Source organism: Rissa tridactyla, chromosome 10, assembly GCF_028500815.1.
Source record: "Rissa tridactyla isolate bRisTri1 chromosome 10, bRisTri1.patW.cur.20221130, whole genome shotgun sequence".
NCBI classification, from domain to species: Eukaryota; Metazoa; Chordata; class Aves; order Charadriiformes; family Laridae; genus Rissa; species Rissa tridactyla.
This window is the reverse complement of record NC_071475.1, coordinates 6,304,501-6,327,005: the sequence shown is the minus strand read 5'-3', so window position 1 is coordinate 6,327,005 and position 22,505 is coordinate 6,304,501. Positions and strand designations below refer to the sequence as shown.

Genomic DNA, 22,505 nt, shown 5'->3' with positions numbered 1-22,505 from the left:
GGAACGTTTTTTAAGCAAATAGGTTTCAGGTTTATTAGACAAATAACTCTGTTTATCACCCACCACAGTTCCTTCCTTTCTGCCTCTCCTGTCGCTCTCTGGCAGATGCCAGAATACAGCCTTTTTTTTCCATCACAGTCTTGGCCAACAAAAAAAAAATCATTCTGAACGATTAAAAGAGAATATCATGAAAATCCCAGGAGAGAGCTACCCTCTTGTAAGACAGTTAGGTTCCAGGAATTTCGCAATCCAGGGACTTTGCCCAATAAATTTTACCCGGGATTAAGGTGAAGATAAATAGCCCAATAATTAAATTACTCTCTAAAGCAGTAAAGTTTATCATTTTATTTTTCCATTTCTCTTCCTCTGCAATGAAATCAATATGTGCATAGGAAAAAAAAAAAAAAAAAACATTTGGCAAAGGAGAGCACTGTGTGACGGGCCCTGGTGAGGCCGGTGTCCCCCGCAGCGGCAGGGACAAACAGGGACGGATTTGCAAACCCAGGGGAGTTCTGCTCCGCTCACTGTGTCCAAGCCACGGCCCTGGTCTGAACCCTGCCCAGCTCCAGGCTCTGCTCGGGGGAATTGAAGGGGAACTCGACAAGCTCCGAAAGCAAACTGATACCAGTTTCGAAGACTTTGCGACGTGCCAAGGGGGATTTTAAGGACTGCCCTGCTGCTCCCATCACACCCACCGCCAGGTGAGGCACTGGGCTGGGGAGCCAGCCGCGGGACAGGCTCCTTGCATTTAAAAAGCAAAACTTCATGCTGGAAGGAACAAAAGACAGGAGCCTGGTGCCGTCCTGCCAGATCCAGCCGCGGGCAGTATCCGTGCTCCAAAACCTTTAAACTGCCCATTTTCAGGTCTCTGGCTCTTCCACTGCCTCAGTGAAATGGGCTTTTTCACGTCAGCTCTGACATGAGGTTAAAACCCATTTCAGGGATACCGTGCCGGGGGGCTGGGATGGGCCAGGACAAGGTGGCACAGGGGAGGGCTGCGTGGGCTGCGGACCCCTGTGCCGCCTCCTGCGGAGACAGATCCCTGCTCACGGCCACTCAGCCCGGGGAGGAGCAGCTGCAGAGAGAACTGAGATGCTGCTGGGAAGCAAGTGCACTGGGCTGATACGCTATCAAAACCACACTGCCGTTATCCAGGAGGGTACACAAATACCTTCCAAGGTTTCCTTTAAAATGCAGATAAGCCATGAGGCCACGCTCCCATGGGAAGCCGTTAGCTCCCGCCGGAGCGGCTTCGGCAGCTCCTCCTTGCCGCTGTGGAGGGGCCTCGTGGGGAGCAGTGCTGGGCTCCAGCTTCCGACAGCCGCTCCGCCAGGCACCGGCCACCCTGGCCCGCTGCAAACTCCCTCCAGGGTCTGAGGCCAAGCAGGAAAGCGGCAACTTTCCTCCTGCAGCGCGGATTGGTTTCCTCTTTGTTTTTAAGGCTGCCTAAAAGCCTCATACAGCGATGCTGCAACTTACCCCAGGGTGCAGGGGAAGCAAAAAGGGGAACACCCCACCACGGGAGATGCCAGGGCACCCGAGGGAGGACATTCCATGGCCACGGTCAACCACGTGGCCACGGGCACTTTCCCTGAAGTCAAGCCCTGGGAGGGACCTGCAGCAGGGCTGGGCAGGAGGCAAAGTTCTCTTCTTCCTCGTGACGCAGCAGCCTGAAATCAACTTTCAGCCCAGCCCTGCGACAATCCATTGCTCCTTATTTACCCTTCAAAGAGGAAAAGCAACTCTCAGCACAGCTTTTTTACAGATTTTTCTATGCCGAGCCTCACGAAAGGGCTGCTTTAGTTAATACTTGGCTCTTCAACTCTGAGCACACGTCTCACAGGTGACAATTCGCCTTAGGACTCCAGGGTGGTTTCCAGGACGGACGTTCACCAGGCTGCATCCCCAAACTTCACAGGTAGGAGTGGGTCCCCAGCCCCCAGGAGCCCGGTGCGTGGGGTGGGAGGTGCCTGTTCCATCCATCAGGGCTGGCAGTGGGAGGGAGGGGGGCAGACAGACTCGCTTGGGTAGGAAATCATCGTAGAATCATAGACTGGTTTGGGTTGGGCTGGAACATTAAAAGATCATCTAGTTCCAGCCCCCCAGCCCTGGGCAGGGACACCCTTCCCTGTCTGGTTTTAAGGAGGACAACCTTGTTCCCGCAGATTCCTCTGACTGGGCCAGGCCAAGTCGCAGCTTGTCCTCAGACGGCATTTTGCAGCTCCTAATATCTGAAACCTGCTTTGCATAATCACAGAAGGAAATCAGAATAAGATGCAGCAAAGCCATGATTGAAAATGTGCTCCTTGAGCTCACAGCAATAGAAAAGCGTTACTGAGAGAAGGATGTGGAACGGGAAGGCACAGGGCAGCAGACAGCCACAGCGAAGAGTTCAGAGGCTTAAAAATGAAGTAATCTTCATCGGGGCAGCCTGCTCCACCATACGGGAGCCAGGACTTCAATGCCAGGGTGGCACCAAGCACATGTGCCTGTTAGGACTTTATACGTGTTTGGTGACCTCTTAGTGATTGCGAATATGCCTAAACATAGCAATTATTGTTTCATCTAATACCTGCCTGGCTTAGGTGGGTTGCAGGTAGGCTTTATGGTATTTCCTTCTTTGTCCTCAGGGTGACTTGTGACTGTGTCCCACCCCCTCGGTTGGGCTCTCTCTCCCCACCACCATGCGGGTGACAGGTAAGAAGGGAGACATTTACTTTGTCCATTTTTCTACAGTTCTTTCTGCCGCTCTCTTCCAGGGTACCCTGAGCTTCCCCTGCCAGCGCCATGGGCAAGGGCCTTTCTATAAGGTTTTTAAAAGATTTGTGTAGATTTCAACCTATTGTATTTTTCCCAGTGAAACCCTCTGCGGCTGGGAAGAGATGGCTATTGAGACATTCCTGGTTCCATAAGAGCCATTCAGCTGCAATAGAAGTATATTTTTCTACTCTCTTTCCGTGCAGGACTGGAACGTTTTGCTCCGATGAGCGCTGCTTTAAAGCCAAATGCCAATCACATTTGTATTAGCAGCTGCTCAGCTGTAGCTAGTGACTAATTGGGGGATAGCAGCCTTCCCAGCGCTGGGAATGTAAGAAATATTTGGATTTACATAGCTTTGTAACTAATTATCAGATTTACTTTAATGCAGAGAGAAATACGAATAGTGCCTCCCAGTAGAAGGGCAATGCCTATCTGAACATCTCCACACGCCTACAGATATTGATTAAAAGATCCAGAGTCCTTTCAGAGGATGAAGGAAGGAGGGTTAGCAGAGGATGAAGGAAGGAGGGTTAGCATGCCACACAAGCACTGGCTGCCACCCTGTGCTTGGGTAACCTGGGGACACACGGACCAAGTCCCCAAGAAGCCAGAGGGATGGTCCAGTCCCCGGCCCACGCTGCTGCTGCTGCTCTCACCTGGCTCCTCTCCCACCCCTCACAGGCGTCATTCGGATCCTGGTACTGCTCATCACGCTGCTGGGCACATGGTTCATCATGCAGGCATACTTCGATCACAGCGGGAAATTCATGAGCCTGCGGAGCTGGCTGGGTGAGGTGATGGTGGGGGTGCGGATGGGTCCGGAGGGAGGGTGTGGGTGGCCCCATTGCAAGCCAGACCCCACAGATGCATATAGTTGCCACGAACATTGGCACTGGCCAAGGCTGTAGCCTGCAGCTGTGACCATCAGGGCAGGGAGGGACCAGCGCAGTGGGAAGCTGCACTGGGGCAGGTAGCTCTGGGGATGCTCACAGCCATGGCGAGAGGTTTCAGATGGACGGATTGGGGAAGAGCCAGCAGCTCTCCGGGGTGTCTAACCCTCCTGCTTCGTACCCACAGGTGTCACCAACAAGGTCAGAAGTGAGTACTGCTCTCGTCTTCATCTCCATCATGCAACACCTCTCCGGGGCTGAGGGCAATGGCGGAAGAGCAATAGCTGTCCTTGAGAGCCCCTTTCCCAAGGCAAAACCCCACCTTCCCAAACGCAGGAAAACTCCATTATTGCACACAGCAGCAGTGCCTTTGGTGGGCTCTGCAAGCACACAAACACTCACACGATCCCCCTGCCCCAGCAGAAGCACCCCTGGGCCACAGACTACAGCAGGGCACGGGTCAGAGGCCCTGGTCTGGGCAGCGTGACACAGGTCCCTGCCCTGGCCAAGAACAGGGAAGCTCTGGGCAGAAAAAGTCGCAAGAAGCTGGCCTTGAATGAGCTCCGAACGCTCCCTGGCACACAGCCCTCTGCAATCCCCATGGCATCAGCTGTGCCGTCCTGCTGCTCACACCCGGGGTGGCACCTGGCACGCCGGCCAGCCCATCCCACCCCACGTCTTGGCACCATAAACCTCAAACAAGAAGCTTGTCCCAGCCCCAGGACAAGTCTCCTTCATGCGAGAAGCTGGTCCAGGTGTTGCCCCCTTAGTGGCCCAATGTGCCCCAGTGACAGCCCTGCTCAGCCCCTTGAGGACACAGCTGGTGTCCCCCCCTGGGGCCAACGCCATGGCTTCCAGCTCCACTCCTCCCTTGCAGGCCAGCAGCCACCTCGGCACAAGTGCGGGAACCAGAAGAGCTGCCCACCGAACTATTTTGCCTTCAAGATCATCAGCGGCGCTGCAAACGTGGTGGGACCCTCCATCTGCTTCGACGACAGGATGTGAGCAGCACAGGGCAGGGATGGCCTGGGCTTGAACAGGGCACGTTTGGCCCCCGCCAAGCACATTGATGGCCATCACAGCGCGTTTGTGGTTAAAAAAAAAAAATTTGGAAATAGTTTTCTTTGCTGCCGCTTACGGGGATATTTTGCTGTCTGCGACTGCTTTGCCCCATCACAGTTTCACTGGCGCCAGCACCTCCAGGGCATCCCTGCACTTACTGGTGCTCTCTGCTTTCCTTTCCAGCCTCATGAGCAGCGTGAAAAACAACATTGGCAGAGGCCTGAACATCGCGCTGGTGAACGGTGAGTCAGGGGGCACTAACCCCCCTCTCCCCATGCCCGGGGTCCCCCTCCCTGCTCCCTGGTTCCCCAGGGAGGGAACAGGCCACTGGGGACCCTGTCCCAGGCACCGTGGCTAAGCCAAAAACACATCAGTCAGGTGTCCCACGGGGTGCACAGCCACAATGATGGTTGCAAGCACTGCCAGGGAGATGGGAACAAACCCACCTGCGTCGTGCGCGATGGCTCCGTGAACTCCACCAAGCAACGCGTTTGCCATCGCAGCAAATATGACAGACTGAGGGAAGAGCAAAGCCTTTTGCAGCAGGAACCCCAAGCCGGTGGCCAGGCAAAGCCTAGAGCCACCCCAGTGCAAACTCACTGTGCTCTGTCTTGAATTTTAACCTTTCAGGAACAGACGGGAAGCTCCTGAAAACGGGCGCATTCGACATGTACTCCGGAGGTAAGTGCGGTCGCTTTGCTGCTCAGGGGCTCCCAGCCAGGGCTCACACCGGCACTGCAGGCTGACGGCCACTTAGGCTATTCCTCTGGCGTGTATTTAAGATAAAGTCTAGTGGACTTTGATCAGGATTGCCAGCTCAGGTGGTAAAAGCTCGGCTTTCCCTGAGGCTGTTGAACCTGGAGTCCTCCTAACGCATCCACATCCAAGGTTGGCTTCTCGCTCCTTTTACGTGCACGGAATAGCCTGCAAAACATAATTCCACTAAACTGAATAAACCAGGGCACTTGAGACCTGAGAGAGGTTACTTTCTGAGATCAGGTAGTTACACTAATCCTGAGATTTTGCAACTTTCAACTGGGTTTTTGAATGCTGGTGTTATCCGAGCAGCAGCTTGTTTCCCTGGCTTTCACAGGAGGATAAATGATGAGCTCAGGGCACGGCAGGGGAGATGTGGCCCCCAGCCCCAGCCAGGCTGGGCACAGGGAGCAGAGCCTGGTGACAGCAAAGACCACATCCCTGTGCTGCCAGCTTCAAAAAAACAAATCTTCCTAACAGCAAGATGCCCTGAGCCGGGGCAGCACCCGCTCACAGCCCGGCTGGCACTGACCTGCAGGATGCTGTAATCCCACCACTGTTGCAAAGCTGTTACCAAACTCCCCAGAGTTATGGCAGGACTCCTCAAAACCACATGCTAAAGACACCACTGCGGTGCTTTTGATTTACCCTTTGCTGTTTGAGCCTTCCCCAGGGATCCATCCACTTTCTGCTTTTTGGTTTTGCAACCTATGCTTAGTAACGCCAGAGTTTTAAGGAGGAACACCAATATCAGGAGGTTTCAGGCTGAGTTTGTGAGCGAGACGCACGGGTGGGAGAGGCACTGGGAAGGAGACAGCAGTCGGCTCCTGTGCCACTAGATGGGGCGTTCGACTCGAGCATCCCAGGGATGTGGGATGAGGAATAATTCCCACTACACAGTCGAAGGCATGACAGCAGGGCAGGCAGCTCTGCGGCCGAGGGGGTTCATTTCTTGTGTTGGGATCGAATTCAGGCAACGAGATCTCACAGGGAGCGAGCAAACTTTAGTGAGCAAATTCCCCCCTGCAGTTGTACCGGCAGGAGGAAAGCGGCAGCCCCGGGCGCTGCAGGAGAACCCATGTGGGAGCACAAGATGGGGAATGCCACATCTGGGAGACCATCCTTCCCCAGACTCACGACGCCAAATCCCAGCTAGCACTGGCACAGCCAAGATACTTCCCACCCACCCAGGGGAGGTTCCCCCAGCTGCCATGCAGCAGCCCCTGCTAAATCCCTTTTTCTTTCCCTAATGCTCTTCTCTCCCAGACGTTAACAAACTGGATGCCTTCCTCCAAGAGATCAAGACCGGCACCATCGTGCTGACAGCCAGCTACGATGACCCTGCCACCAAGTGAGTTTGGCCGTGGGAGCAACACCTGGCTCCCCAAAAACCTGCAGCTGTGGGGAGCTGGAGGTGCTGCTGCCAGCAGCAGAGAGGGGACGGGAGAGGACACTCACCTGGCACCACACTAACACCCTCTCACCCTCTTTCAGGATGAATAACAAAGTACGGGCACGTTTTGTGGAGCTGGGCAGCAACCATGTGAAGAAGCTGGGCTTCCGGGACAACTGGATCTTCTTGGGAGCCAAGGGGATGAAGAACAAGAGCCCCTTTGAAGAGGTACATGGCCCTCCCCTGCCACCAGCTCTGCAGGCTCCCATCCTCTTCATAGCACCTCCTGAGCCACGTCTCACCTACCTCTCTGCAGAAGATGTGGGCCAGCGGTGTTATCCCCCACGTCAAGCCAAGCTGCAAGTTTTGCCACGATGCAAACTTGTGCTGCGCCACCAACCTCCTCATTCATTTTTTTCCCCTCTCTCTCTCTCTCTTTTTTTCCTGCAGCACATCAAAAATGATCAGAAAACAAATAAATATGAGGGCTGGCCTGAGATGCTGGAGATGGAGGGCTGTACCCCCAAGAAGATGCATTAGCATCCAGCCCCAGCCTGCCACGGAGGGCAGTTGCCACCAGTCTCACAGGGACACCAGCCCCACCGCACCGACCCCAGGCCCCGCCACCGCCCGGTCACACGGCCCAACGGTGGCTGCCTGCTCCCAGGGACCCGCTGTTTCCGAGCAGGGGCTGCACAGGACTTGGAGAAGAGCTGTACAAGAGCCTGCAGAGCCTGAACAAATGCCCAGACGCATTTCAGACGAGCTGTCCTCATTTATGTGTCAATTTAGGTTATTCAATGTTTCTGTCCTTAAACAAAAAACTTTGTAGGAAGGTTTTTCAGATTTCTTAAATAAGATATCTAATTATAAAACACTGCCTTCTCACTTCCATTTTCAAGCATAAACCATGCTTTTCCCTGCAGGCACAGCATGCCACATCTTCTGCCCCCAGCCAGGCATCACCATCACCCATCCCACGGCGCTGCACACGGGTGCTCCCCCTCCCCACATGGCACAGGGCAAACTCATCCCTGGGGATGCTCAGACTTCGGTGGTTTCCCCCTGGAGCTCCTACCAAATTCCTACCGCGCTGTCTCCTACAGCTGCAATAGGCCAGAAGGCCACAGGGATGGCTTGCAGCAAAGTAGGTTAATATTTGCAGACCTAAGCATTTCCCCAACTGGTTGCATCAATCCTGGATTAAATCCAAGCTAAGTCCTACACGGCACATCCGCATCAAAGGTCAGGGTAATGCCAGGGATGTGCCAACCTGACGTTGCCCTCAAAGAGGGAGGGAGGGATGTGCAAGTTCCTCAGGCAGCTGAAGTTGTGCAGCATAACCAATAGGTGGGAGCCTTTTACCAGGAGAGCCGGAGCCAGCATCGGTCTGGAGGGATACAACACACCCGGGCTGGCACCTCACTGTGGGCACCCACACGCCCGCTTTGCTCCGGGAGCTGCACCCCGACCCAGGGCCGGCCAACACCGCCGGGAGAGGAGAGATCCCTGCCCAAATGCAAGCCGGCAAAGCCCTGCAGCCCTCCCTTCCAGCGTGGTTCCCATGCTGCTGCCCAACGCCGAGGAGGTCCTGGGGGAGCATCTGCCCCCCGTTCGTGTCTGGGTGCCTTCAGCCAAGCACCATCTGTGCCCAAAGCCTCCCCGAGTGCCAGCACCGCTGAGGTCTCATAAGCTGCAATGGCCCGGGTTTATCTGTTGTCATGGTCACGGATAAATTTGCATCATACACAGACTTTGATTTCCTCTGATTGTATCTGGGTTTTCCCCGTTCTTTAAAGAGTTTTGCAGAACGTGAGGGTGGAGCATTTCTGCTGGAGCGCTTGGAGTCGTGCAGGGTAACGAGACAATCCTGGCACAGCCTTTTCTGCCTCTGCAGGGTTTGCCCCAGCACAGCTTCTAACAGGCGGCTCACGCGGGTTATCTGAGCCCTCGGGTCACCCCAGGGGAGCAGAAGTGAGGAGCACTGGCAGAATAAGGCCAGGAAGAGACACAGCCTGTCCCGCGCCAGCCGCCTTAGGATGAAACGCTGGATCCAAAACCCTGGATCCAAAACCCAGCACACCACCATCCAAAACCAGCGAGGCAACATAAACAAGGAAAAAAAAAATAATCAAAAAATAAATTGTGTAACACCTATAAGAACTTCCAAAGGCAAAACTGAAACAAAACTCCAAAAGAGCCATCAGAGAGGAATTCCCCGATAGCTGTAGTATTTTATCCCAGCTTATCCTCCTGCGCTCTTAACGTGCACCTGACCGCACCGAAGGAAGCCTCTGCCATAAATTAAACCCTAAATCTGCTGCAACAGCAGCGGTTAATCCCCGGCGCTGAATCATCCCTACCCGCGGCAGCAGCGAGAAATAACACAACGCAACAGACACAACAGCCCTCACATCACACAGCCCCGCCGCGCTGCCAGCATAAATATGCCAACTATTTTAAGCCCCCTCAAAGGATCTAGATTCGCTCGCAAGCCAAACCGAAAACAGCCTAAGAGCTGTAAAGGCGGCTGCATGGGGTGAACCAGCACCCGGCATCGGCTGCAGCCCAGAAAACAACCAGCCCCTTTCAGCTGCAGGAAACTCTTCCTCGCCCTTTGCAATGCACATCAGAAAGCTGGTTTAAAGCCAAAACAAAGGAAACTTACGTTTCAGCATGCTACAGACGGTTGAAACGAGCTCTGAATCCATCACGGAGCAGTTACTAAGGTACATCGCTATTTCAAAGAAATAGGGAGAGCTGAAAGTGCAACTCCTGTGCAGGGACCTTAATCAACAGCCAGTGTTTTGAAGAGCCATTCCTGCCGAAGTCGCTGTGTCCCAATAAATAAATCGGAGCTTTTCAAAAGTCCAGAATCTGGGAGGCGGGGGCATAAATATGACTTCAGGAGTCAAATTTAACTTGCTCGTTTTTTTTTTAAAAGATCTGAAAAGAGCGGTGGGTGCGGGGACAGCGATCCCCAAATTAATTTTTTCTTTAGTACCTTGGCATTTTAAAAGCTGCATCACTGCAGAGACAGGCACCTACCTGGCTGGCTTTCACAGTGCCGCGTCCCCCAGAGACTTCAGTGAACACAAGCCCTGAGCTGCCCGGCCCCCCCAGGACACAGCTCCGGGTAACCTGGGCTCCCCAGGGGCCATGGTGGGCTCCGGCAGCAAACGGGCAGCCCGGGGCATTTGTGGGAGCAAAGTTTGCAAAACCCAGTGCTGCCACAGGAGCCAAGAGCCAGGCTGCAGGCGGGTAGCAGAGGGATAATCCTGACTTATTTGGGGGGTAGGGGTTTATTTCGGCAAAGCAGCAGCAAGGAAGGATGCCACAGGCAAAGACCGACGGGTGCCAGGGCCCCGCAGCCGGGCGAATCCGTGTCCTGTGACATCTTGCCCTGTCAAGTGCAATTATTGTAATCTCCCACAGCCTCTCAAAATACGGATCCTGGCTTAGAAACTGGGCATCCGCAGTATGAAAGCTGCCTTTGTGCCCGGGCAGAGCCTGGGCGCGAGCCAGCCGTTAGGTGCACGAAGAAAATGAGTTCTCCACGTGCTAGGAGAAGGGAGGAAAAGCAAGCTTTCCCGCCCGACCCCGCTGCAGACAGGCTGGATTTCACCCACGTCTCCCCGCAGCGGCCGCCAAGGGGCTGGGAGCTGCACGGCCGCTCATCCCCCCGGGAGTAACGGGGCTGGTGACCACGGGGAACCGGCCGGTCCCACGCCCCGGGTGAGCAGGGCACAGCCGGCACGTCGGACCATGGGGGCGGCTCACGGGAAAAAGGTAACGGGGCAGTTTTATTGGGGGCTGCTGAAGCGGTGGCAGGATGATGGAGAAGGCACCGTCCGCTCATGTGTGGCTTGTTTTGCCCCGCGCGTTCTGAGGCGGCTGATGGCAGCCAGGGATTAGCGGGGAGGGAGCCGCTCCTGGGTGCGGGCGCCCGTTGTCAGGGCTGGATTAAGTAATTCCACCTGATGGGCTCAGCATCGGGGCCTGCGGGGGATTTCAGGACAGGGACGAGGGGATCAGAGCATTGCGTTAGGACAGGCAAAGTCTGGCTTTCTGGGGAGAAACATCAGGCTTGCCCCAAGCGCATCCGGCAGCCTGGGGACTGTCTCCCACAGATGCGGTGCAGACCGAGCCCCAAGTATTTCTCAGCCTGTGAATTGCTGCCAGTTCCCTGCCACGATGGGGAGGAGCCGGGGCAGGTCCCACAGCACCCACGCGCATCTCCCTCTCCCACAAATTCCCCGGGGACAGCGGTCAGACAGCTCCGAAAGGAAATGGGGCTTTACGGAGTCAGAGCCGAGCGGAGGCGGCTAGAGAGGTTGTGCTGAGGATGCTGTTAGATGTCATTTTGCGGTGATGCCTGACGATGTCGGCGCCTAGACGCGCATCATCGACATTCAGTTGTGATGCCCTGATCTGGTATTAGACTTACGTAGCTTGTCCCCCACCGCTAAGAGAAACGCACTCGCGTACCACACTAGGTCAGTGACTTCTATTGCAACAGGGACAGCAGTGACCCTTTGCCCCAGGTGGGACCCTGCATGCTCAGCCGGGCAGGGTCTGTGACCTTCAGAGGTGTGCACACATCCATAGCAGGTGCCTTGCAGAAGTTTGCAAACCTGCTGGGCTTTCCACCAAAACCGGAGCCAGACAGAGCTGCAGGGGAGACAGGCATAAAAGCAACCCACTGGCCAGTGTTACCAACACCCGGGACGAAAATCAGTGCTGATGTGGGACAAGCAAACATTCCACTATTTTCCTGGACCTCAGAGAAGCAGCAGGTACAGGAGGTGATGCTCCCAGCCAGCCCCCTGTTTCTCCTCACCCGTCCGAGGTGCCAATGCCGCGCTGGCTCCAGCACACGGTGGTTCCCGGGGCTCAGGGCTACGGCAGCAGACCTGGGAGGAGCCGCGCTCTGCCCACAGCTAATCCCCAGACCTTTGCTCACGCGGCTGCGACCTTCAGGCCTCAGCGCATTTGTACGGGCATTACCGAAAGCAGGGGAATAAGCTGGTTAGGTCAGGCTTGGCTCAGCGCCACCCCGTCCAGCCCCGCTGCATTCAAAGCGATCTCCACCGGCCTCCCAACCCCCAGACTGGGCAGCTTTTAGACAGCTTTCCCCATTGCTTCCTCTTCCCGAAACACCACGATCCCGCCGCAGCCCGGCACTGAATGGCCTGGCTTTGAAAGGCTCCCGGGAGCTCGGGGTCTCCTGTCACGCCAGCTCACCCTCCGCTCGTTGGCAGCCCCAAAAAGCTCCGAGACAGTTTTACTTTCATGGGCACCAAAAGGTCAGCGATTTCACTCCTGTTTCAGCCTCCCAAACGTTGCCCGGGTTGAAAAAAGCCTGTGCCACCACCCAGCTGGCACCGAGCAGGGACGTCTGACTGGCAGCTCCTGGGTCGGTGCATTACCCTTAGGCCGAAGCTGGTGGGGGATGGAAAAAAGATATCTGTATTTCCAGGGCGGGCACAAACGGTGGGTCCCAGCCCTCCCAGAGGACCAGGCTGGGTCCCGGTGATGGGCAGGAAACTTCTCCTTCCCCCCGCCCTTGTAGAACAGCCCCGCACAGGGCAGGTCAGGGGCTCTGCCAGGCATGACACCACCCACCAGCTACATCCCTGAGGGGACCCGCTCGGAAGCGCGGAGCAGGAGGAAGGCTCAGCACCCCTCGCCAGCGCTGCCTGCATTAGCAGTCTCAGCTGCACCCCTTTTAAGCTCAGACCAGAGCAGCACTCCAAGGGGATTACAGTAGTGGATTGTGGAGTGCAAGGCAATCCCCAGCTCCACAACAAAAGGGACCGGAAAAGCTGCCAGCGTAGCTCCAAGGACATTTCTACTTTCAAAGGCTGCATCTGCTCCCAAAAAACCTGTTCTGGTATCACCACTGTCCCGTGAGTCCAAGCCAACAACGGGGCTCCAGCAGGACATAGTCCCCTGCTGGGGTACCCTTGGCTGCAAGGCAGCGACTCCACAGGGGCCGGTTCAGGGATGCTGCGGAGCCGGGGCCGATTCCCTGCCGATTCCTCTGCTCTGTAGAGCACCAGCTCCACTGGGCACAGGAATGCCACTAACATCCCTCTCACCACGGAAAACCACCCTCAAATAATCCCGCAAGCGCAGCCTCCCCAGCAGCAGCTCCCCAGGATGCCCGGGAAGACGGTCCGGGACCCCCGGGCAGCAGAGAGGGGGTTGTTTCCAGGCACCTGCCCCTCTCCGCTGCTTTTTTCCCCAGTTTCTCAAGGCAGGGTTTGCATAGCAGCCGTTTCCCCAGGGAAAGTTTTCTGTCCCCAAATTCCCAAGAGTGTCAGTTTACACTAATGTCAGATGAGCCGGGATTAGACTTGCCCCCGAGCGGGGAGCTTTGCTCTGCCGCTGGTTTAAAACAACAAGAGGCAGCACGCCAGGGCCGGGGAGAGACGCTCCGCTTGTTCAGGCAACACACAGTACCCGGCCTCCGATGCTGAAAACAGGGGCTTTGAGAGCATCCTTTAAAACTCCTCCGTCTGAGCGTTGCAGAGGGACGGGACCAGCATTTCTGGGAGCTACTGGTGGGATTTCCCCACGAACACGACTCATCCCACTGGTGAGGGATTCCCCACAGCCAGGCCAGAGAAGTGCTTTCGCCTGTGTCCCAGCTCACACGGGACACCCTCGCTGGTCTTTCACCCACCCTTCTCTTCAGGGCACAAAGAAGGTGGCCCAGGGCACGGCTGTGTCCCTCGGCCGCCCCAGCATGCCTGACCCAGAGCAGAGCCCCATTTCAGACCAACTGTGGCTCCTGCCAAGCTGCCACCAACACATTTAACCGCACTTCATGAAGTTTCCTCACCAGCGATCACACGTTATTCACACGATCAGGGAGGTGAAGGCTACAAAAATCAACACTTCAGTTCCAGAATAAAAAGCAAGCCCTAAAAAAGTTCCTCTGCAAAAGGGTGGGAGGGGGGAAATAATTCTCTCGCTCTGCCCCTCATTAGCAGGAGCAGGCTCTCAAACAGGTAAATAAGTGCTGCTGCCCTTCCAGGAGCTCAGCTGTGCGTAATAGTGGGGTCATGTTCCTACTAAGCATCTGTCAGTCTTATTGTCTGCCAGGAGAACGGTCCATGTCTTCAAAAGGCATCTGTCTGCTGCTGTCACACGGCAGGGAGAGAATAAGAGATAAAAGTTGTGATTTTCAGGGTTTTCCACCCATCCTGAAGGGTGGAGCAAGCAGCAGTCACATTTTCACAGCGCCGCTTAATGCCGAGCAAGGGACTCCCTTCCCCAGACCACCCCCCCCAACAGGAGAACACCCGAAAGCAGACATCCCTCCCGTGGGACTAACCCGAACAGTTCAGCTCTGCACACACCTATCCCGCTTGGCATCACCCCAGCGCCGGGTGCACACGTGCAGGGTAACTCCAGCTACAGCAGCATCCGCCCCGCTCAGCACCGTCACTTTTCTTGACCGGCTGCAAAAATTGCGGTCCAACAGGGAGCAGAACTCCAAGAAGCCAAGGCAACATTTAAAGGGAAAGTTTTAAAAGTGTATATTATTAAATGAAAGATCCAGATTGACCAAAAAGCTGGTTGTTGCCATTCAAGAACTTAGAAACTCTTATCCCGACTACAAAAACCCTGGGCCCTTGTTTTGGAAAGCACAGGAGCAAGGCAAACAAGAGGAGCTGTGTCTGTGGCTGGCAGCGGAAAGGTTTATAACGAGAAAGAAAAGGGCTGTTTCCTGCCAGTGCAGGGGAGCACAGGGAAGAAACTGCCACGAAGGGACCAGCACCGATCACACGAGGCCAAAGGAGGCAGCCCCAGGACCTGTCATCACCAGCATCTTCCCTTCGGCTACCGGCATGGGCAGCAGCTGGAATTGAAACCGCTTCAAAAACGAGATGAGGAATAAGGCCTAAATTGCTCCCAGAAGGGATGGAAGAGACCGACCACAGAAAGACAAAGAAGCATGAAACACAGCAGCTTGGGACACGCAGGAGGGGCTCCGTGGCCCAGCAGCCTCTCTCACACGAGAGGGGACATTACAGGGGCGGCAGTGGGCTGGGACACTGCTGTCCCATCGTGTCCACAGACCGGCAGGCACAGCGGGATTTTCCTGGCTCTCCCTGACAGCTATTTCAGAAAGCCGGTAGCCGGTGTCCCTGACGGCTCTTTCAAAGCATCCCTGTGCCCGGGCAGCACAAGAGCCCCCCGAGGGACCTGCCTGCTCTGACGCTGGACCAGCGGCCATCCCCCTCAAGGGCCCAGGCTGCCACTTCGCTTTCAGCAAAGAGGGACTGCGGGTGCCAAGGCTCACGAGCAGAACAAGCCCCACCGACAGTCACCAGTTGTCTGGTGGCACCGGCCCCGGGATCAAATCCAAAAATCAGATGGCAACTGGGAATCACAGCGTTTCAGTGTCCTGGAGCATGGCACCGCTCAGGGAGAGTTGTTGCCTGCAACAAGCCTTGGTTCAGAGCGACAGGAACGAGAGCTGACGACTTTGCATACCAGAAAAGTCCCAAGTGCCTCATGAGGGTAGAGAGATCATTGATGAAAAGCCCATTTCTGGGCAAAAATAGCATACAGCCAGCAAATAATTGTTCAGGCTCATGAGACGGCAAACACCTGTAAGCTGTGCCATCTGTCCGACACAGCACAGCCCAGAGCGGGAGAGCTGGGCCAGGGCAGGTCCCAAAACCTCCACAGAAGCCCTCTAAGGTGGGTTTATCCTACCTCTTCTCGCCTTTCTCTTCTCACCTTCTCCTCTTCTTGCCTTTCTCTTCTTCAACCCTTTAAATTCCCACAGGTGGTGACATATGGGGACTCCGATTAAGCAGAGACACTGCTCCAGGCTTTTGTAGCTTTCAAAGAAAGTAAGATAAAACGCTGTAGCATCCCAGCCCTCAGAAGCCAAACTCATTCATTACAGTGGGTTGCTCTAGCTCCTGGAAAGGGATCACAGCTTTATTTCTTACCTCTTCATCCCAAGTACCCAGACAGCACAGGTAAACCAACATAACCCAGCCCCTGCCTCCAGAGAGGCTGACATTTTGGTCCTGTGAGGGCTTATAAGGGTTCAGTGCAGGCAGGGAACTAATTTGGGCGCAGCTGCTCCAGTTTAAGGTTCTGCCATCCCCAACCTGCACTGCTGCTTCTGCAGCTGTGTGGGATCAGCAGCCCGTGTGCCGCAGCCTTCATCACGGTGCAAGACCAGCCGCCCCGATACCCATACCCGCTCTTGAGACTGCTGCCTTTGCCCTGACGTGGCGCGGGGGTGTGCACACAAGTGCAGGACATGCAGCCCCCCCTGCCAGTAAGGCAATGAGCACGTCTCACCGGTCTGCACGTGAGAAACTGAGATACGGGGGTTTGATCCATGGTTGAAGGTGCTGGGCAGGATGCAGAGGAGCCACCAGTGCCACCAGCCCCTCCAGGGAAGGGCAGAGGCCAGCACCGGCCAATGCTGCCTGCAGCATCCCTGGCTGCAAGGGAGCCATGGAAGAGGGGTCAGACTGAAGGGAGGTTCACGGTGCGCTCGTGGGGAGACCGGGAAGATCACTGCATGGGAAATGCAGCAGCTGCCAGGTCTGGGATGGCTCAGCGGTCCTCAAATGAAAACGGATTAAAGCAATTAAAGGCTTCGCTGCTTCGCTCTGCTCCTGGGGAGCTTGTTTGGGTGGCACCTGCTGCCTCCTCATGAGCCCTGCAATAACAGGAATGCTTCGCCCCTTCCTCCCCTGCCTCCTCCATTTGCAGCCCGTGGTCGTGAGCAGCCTGGCGGGTGGCATCTCATCCCAGATAACAGCCAAACCTCCTCTCTTTTGGCCCCTTCCCTTTGGAGTCCCCCCACATAGGACCCAGCTGCCCTCGGGGAAGAGATGACCCCTCTCTGCCTTCCCAGCCTGCTACCAGCACCGTCTGGGCATTTCTGCCCTTTTTTTTTTTTCCCAAAACCCATTTTTCCAAGCTTAGTGAATTCTAGTGACCCAATTCTAGTGACCCTGGCCAGGCAAAGAGCTCAACAAGGTGGTGCCAGAAGAGCAGCTTTCTGATGGCAGCACTATCCGTGTCCCCTAACATATAGTCCCTAGTTGTGAGACGGAGCAATGATGCCACTGCAGCCTGGTGGCTCTAGGACAGCATGGCACCGTGCCAGAAATAAATATTGTCCCTATTATTCATGTGGCACAAGCCTCCGTTTTTGAAAAATGTAATTCTTCAAGGCATTTCAGAGTGTCTTAATGGTCCCTCTGCAGCATGACAGCGATTTGTTCCAAAACTGCTGGAGCCCTTTTGTGCCAGTGACTGATGCTCTTCCCGTGCAGTCAGCAGCATCCCCAGAAACAGCGGAGCGGTCTTTCACATGATCAGTGGTACCACACCTCCAGCACAGGGCAAAAATGAGCTCCTGAGACCAGTAAAAAATGGTTTATCCATAGCAACAGCTTAACTGCTGCTAACAACATTGAGGTGGGCGATGCAGGTATTGCCAACAGACAGCAGGGCGAGAATTCGGCTTTGTCCTGGCATGCAGCGGCGTTAGGTGCTCTGCACGTTGCAAGGGACCAGATTAAGAAGCACTGAACTGCAGGCAAGGATTTCCTTAGGACAGAGAGAAAGAACAGCACGTCCATCGGCACCACGCTGATGGATGGATGCGCTGCTCCGGTTTGTGCCGGGGAGCTGCCGAGAGCCTCCCCGTGCCCTTCGCAGCGGGATGTCGGGCTTCACAGTCAGTTTGAACGCTGACAAATGAGCCCCGTGCACCGGCTGCCGCGGGGCTGAGCCCTGTCACTGATTGCTCTCATTAATCTGCAGGAAATTTTCGGCTGAGCTCTGGTGCGTGGCACTCCACCTCCCCAGCCACGGGGCCCCGCGCAGCCGGGGAGCAGCTTTTGCTCAGCTTCAGCGGGGGTCTCTCCCCCGGGGCTGGCGGCTCCAGTGAGCTCCCCTTCCCATGCTGCTGCTTCCCTGCTTTAGCTTTTTTTGCACCTTTTTTCTGGGCAGTCTGTGAAATCGGACTCCATTTGCCAGCTTTCATGGCCGCGGGAGGGCCAGCCCCACCACCAGGATTTGGGAGGGGAGCGGTTTTGGCGATAAAGACAGGCGGAGGTCAGCGCAGCACTCATCTGTGTCAAATTGTGTTTTCTTTATGAATAAAATAACACCAAGCGCTATTTGAAGCATTTGCAATTTTCCACTCGACTGGGCAGCAAAGTGGCCACCTGGCTGGTGCTCCCCGGGAGCGGCCTGGGAGCTGCGGCAACGTGAGCCTGGCTCCATATCCAGACCAGGAGCCCAGCCTCCTCCTGCAAGCCTAAAGTTACAAATTGCTGTTGTCAAAAAAAAAAAAAAAAAAAAAAAAAAAAAAAATCCCCGAGGCTGCCGGTTGCCCTCGTGAGAGTGGCCACAAGCGTCCGCCCCCAGCTCCACTGCAGCCCAAGAAACGCCGCAGACTTGTAGAGGTCAAAAGACCGGTAATGAAATGTTACACCAATAACTTGATATTTCTCAGAGTCCTTTGCAATACGATAGTGAAGTCAGCTATGGTTGTGGCCAGGGACAAGGAGTAATACAAGCTGGCAGCTTCGCTTGGAAAACCTGCTTACCGCCGGGCAGGTGTGGATGGAGGGCTGGGCAAGGGCCATGGGCAGCCTGGGACAGGGAGCCATGGGGAGCCCGGGACAGGGAGCCATGGGGCTGGATGCTGGGCTGGAGCGAGCACTGGGTGCCGTGGCGGTTCAGATACCCTGCGGAGACCCCTTCCCATGGCAAGGGCAACGCCACGGCAGCAGATTTCATAGCTGCTCGCTCAGGAGAACCGGGATGTGCCTGGACTTCGACTTCTGGGTGCCTGCCAGTCCCGATTACAAAACCTGCCGAAATAACAGTGTCCCACAATGAGCTGGGAGCAGAGGAATGTGCACAGTCAAGCTCCCCGCCGGGGGAGTAACCCTCCGGAACCCAGCATCGCTCTGCCTCTGCAAGAGAGAGGAACCTGCAGTTTCTCACAACAGCCCGGATAGCAGCTATGTCGTGACTACCACCGGGAAGGCAGAGCCCAGTCTGCCAGCTCCGGAGGGAGGGTGTTGGTACACTGCCTTTCCTAGTCCTCAAGAAATTTTGGAAATTCATCCAAACTGCAGCACTTCCTCTGGCCGAGGCCAGCAGGCAGTCAGCAGCGATATCAGGTGCTGATTTCAGGTTGCTTCCGATTTTCTCCATGTTTCTCCTTAACAAGGAAATGGTGTCATCCCAGCAAACACGGGCACCAGCTTGCTGAATCGAATGAGCCTCAACACCTCACATGGCAAGGCTCTCCCGCAAAACAATCCAGCTGACAGATTTTTGTGCATTGACATCACAGACGGGAAAAAGTCTTACTAATCCTCAAAAGTTCCTTCCAGTGGATGATTTCACTGAGGTCTCTGGATCAGTCCCAGCTGCTGCAAATGAGCACAGACAGACCAGAATTCAGCAATAACCCAGGAGATTTGGGTAACAGCTTAGACACTATCTATCTCAGCATCCAGGAGCATGTAAGAGACGTTTTCATACAGAACATAGCGAGCAGCGAGAGGGTATTTAGGGCTAATTGAAAGCAGTGGTAGAGTCCAATTTGGCTAACCTCTAAATCACATGTTTCGTGGCTTCATCACACATAGAAATGCTGGTTTCAATCTGCCAACCATCAATGCCTTCTTCCAGGCCATGCCAACTTCTTTTAAAGCCTCTGGGTTAAGCAATAAGATGATTTTAATCAATGGCTGTGTTCATTCAGTGAACACCGATGTCGGCAGCCGCTACAGCAACTTATGGACAAAGTGCCTTTCTCTGAGCCCATCTACTCCCAAATAGGTTGGGCAACTTCCAACCCTGTCAATGGTGCCTCCCTCCCAAAACCGGGTCTGTGGGAGATTCACATCAGTTCTCAGCCTGGGTGGCATTTTGCCCACTTTAGTACCTCTTTATCACCATGATCTGATTGCAGCAATTTCTTGCCTAATTTATTAGCTCAGGCTTTGGCTGTAGTGCACTACAGAGGCTACGATACTTCAACTTAATGGCACCTGTATTGATCTGAACCTGCCTGAAGGCATCCTCCTCGCCTTCTCCGTGGCTCACGCTCTGACCACGCTGATGGCTCATTTCCCGAACCGCTTTCATCAAAGCACAAACACGGTCCAAAATTACCAGCTATCAATTTTGCTGCAAGTAAATATTAGGGTACCCACGTGCAGGACGAGTAACACTGATGAATGGTTTATACAGGGAGGCTGGCCTTAAGCTGCAGCAGGAGCACTGCGCTCCCGAGCAGGGAGCCGTGGAGGAGGATTCCTGCTCGGATCCGGTGGTTCAAAGCAGCCTACACCTGTGAAACTGCCTCCAGACGTTTGCTGCAGGAGCTCTTTTCTGTGCATCGGAGTCGGGGCCAGAAACGGTCCTGCTGGGATATAATGATGCCCGGGATGTTTGGGAGTAACATAGAACAGTAAAAGTACAACATGAGACTACTTACTATTTATACTTTATGTTGTTTTGCTGCGTTTAACCCCACTTAATAGCCGGGCTAATTCCAACTCAAGTGGTAGGTGTCCTCACTGGTACGGTCGAAGCAGGCTGGGGATCCCAGGCAGGAGATGGCCCGCAGGTTGGAAGTGGTACCTGCTCCCATCAGCAGTGTTTCCAGGATCTTCCCTCTCTTGCCAGAAAAATTCCCTGGCCGGGGCCGCTGCGGGCAGGTTGTTGCTGACACCGATGGAAGCACCAGGTGGGCTTGGGGCAGGTCCTCCTTCATCCGCCTGCCCCGTGTGCATCCGTCCTGCTCACCTGCAGAGGGGCATAGCGTTACCGTCTGATGCTAGATTTTATTACTACGTGTCACTCCTGGCGGTTGCACTGCCCACAGAAGTGATTTGTCATATGGAAATAGGCGGTTTTGGGAAATAGCGGGCATCTTCCACCCATTTACTGCAGTACACTCTCCCTGTCCGAGCCCACACTGTGACAAACTGAGCTCTCTGACTACTGGAATACCCGTCCCCACCCCAGCTGGGTCAGGGACAGGGTCCCCGACTTTGGGATTAACGAAAAGACTTTGTATCCTCCGCTTTGTCCCATGGGGAGCAGTCAAAAGTCTCTATCATCTGGGCAACGATTAACTCCCCCCGTGAGCCTGCGAGGTGCGAGAAGCCGTCCTGCTCCGCAAACACACTAACGGCTCGAGTGGAGATTAGCAGGAGTGTGTTTCCAGCCACTCCATGCCACGGAGGTGATGGGGTATCAGGGACCAGGCAGTGCCTAGACGTCCCCTGCCCTTGGCTTTGCCCCTGCCGAGGTCACCGCCACGCTGCAACCAGCACAACCTCGGCTGTAGTGGGATTGCACAAAGTTTGTGCTGGGGGACGTGGAGCGGGAGGGAGGGCTGGGCTGGGCTGGGCTGCCCGGCTGGACCCCGCCATCGCAGGCAACGCCTTGGCCAACGTCTAGCATTAACCCAGCGGAGGAAATGTTTAACCAGCCTCCAAGACCTCCCTGCAGCACGAAGTGAAATGTTGTCTGCCTTCAAGTCCCAGCCCTGGGTGACTTCAGCGGGGCCAGAATTTTGTCTGCCGATGGGGAGCCCCAACAGGACCGGCAGTGATGCTGCACTCCCAACCCCGAGCTGAGAGCGGATTTTTAATAAAGACACGGGCAGGCCCGGGCAGAGCTGTCTGCTCTGTAACTCACAGCTTGCACTGAGGCTCCTCGGCGCTGCGGCCGGGCCGACAGCAAGCCTGTCTCGGCTGCAGCGTTATCTCACTGTCATTGCATCCACGTGGGGCTGGCTGCATTACACAACCACGGGAAAGCCAGTATTTGTGCTGGGTACTCACTTGACACGTCTGGGGTTTTTTTAATACACAGGAGACGTGTCCACACAAGAAAGCTCCTGGTGCCGCAGCAATTGGCTAGAGAAATGACAGCCAGCAGCCAACATCGCTAGCGAAGTAACTAGGCAGCTACAAGTCAATCTGATGCACAGCCCCAGCAACGAGGACCCGGCTGTGGGGCCCCCCCAGAGCCATCTTCCTCTTCCCAGCATTCATTCATTAACTGTACAGCCACCCACCGGTGGGGCCCCGGGTGCGCATTCAGCACAGTGTTATTTTCTCTTTACGTGCACATTGAATGAAGAGACCATGTCACTGCCTCAGCAGGGCAGAGTCAAAGGCCCTGCAAACGAGCCCTCTGTGGCCACATGTGCCAGAGAGCCATGCCAGAGCCGTGCCAGAGCTCCTGGCACTGGGGCTCCCCTGGGCTCACTCCTCTGGGGGGGAAGGGGGAGTGAGACCTCCAAACAAGACCCCCCACCTGCAAACCCCCTCCCAGCATTCACAGCAACATGGGACCACGCAGGGGCAGAGGCGACGCAATGAGTGATGCTGGGCCGAGCTCCCCATGTCACCCTCTCCTGGGACACGAAGGCACTTCATAAGAAACACGGGGGCAGTTAGTGAATGACGCAACTCCTCATCTGCAGGAGCCACTCCAGACAAATATCACCCAGCAATCAACCGCCTGCATGCAGTAACCTTCAGGGAGCTGGGGGGTGGGGGGGATACAAAGGCTTTTTGTTATTCCCAAAGACTCAGGAGCACAGG

At 55.3% G+C, this 22,505-nt stretch overlaps 1 protein-coding gene across 1 annotated transcript; it reads left to right on the top strand.

Annotated features, from left to right (window-relative positions):
- Positions 1–1,687: 1,687 nt before the first annotated feature.
- On the top strand, positions 1,688–7,637 carry FAM3D (FAM3 metabolism regulating signaling molecule D). The gene is made up of 10 exons (XM_054216206.1): positions 1,688–1,918; positions 2,631–2,697; positions 3,442–3,549; positions 3,838–3,858; positions 4,528–4,651; positions 4,896–4,954; positions 5,343–5,393; positions 6,735–6,819; positions 6,963–7,089; positions 7,312–7,637. Exons 2-10 carry the CDS (start codon positions 2,685–2,687, stop codon positions 7,399–7,401), a joined length of 678 nt encoding a protein of 225 aa, XP_054072181.1. The 5' UTR covers positions 1,688–1,918; positions 2,631–2,684; the 3' UTR covers positions 7,402–7,637.
- Positions 7,638–22,505: the final 14,868 nt, after the last annotated feature.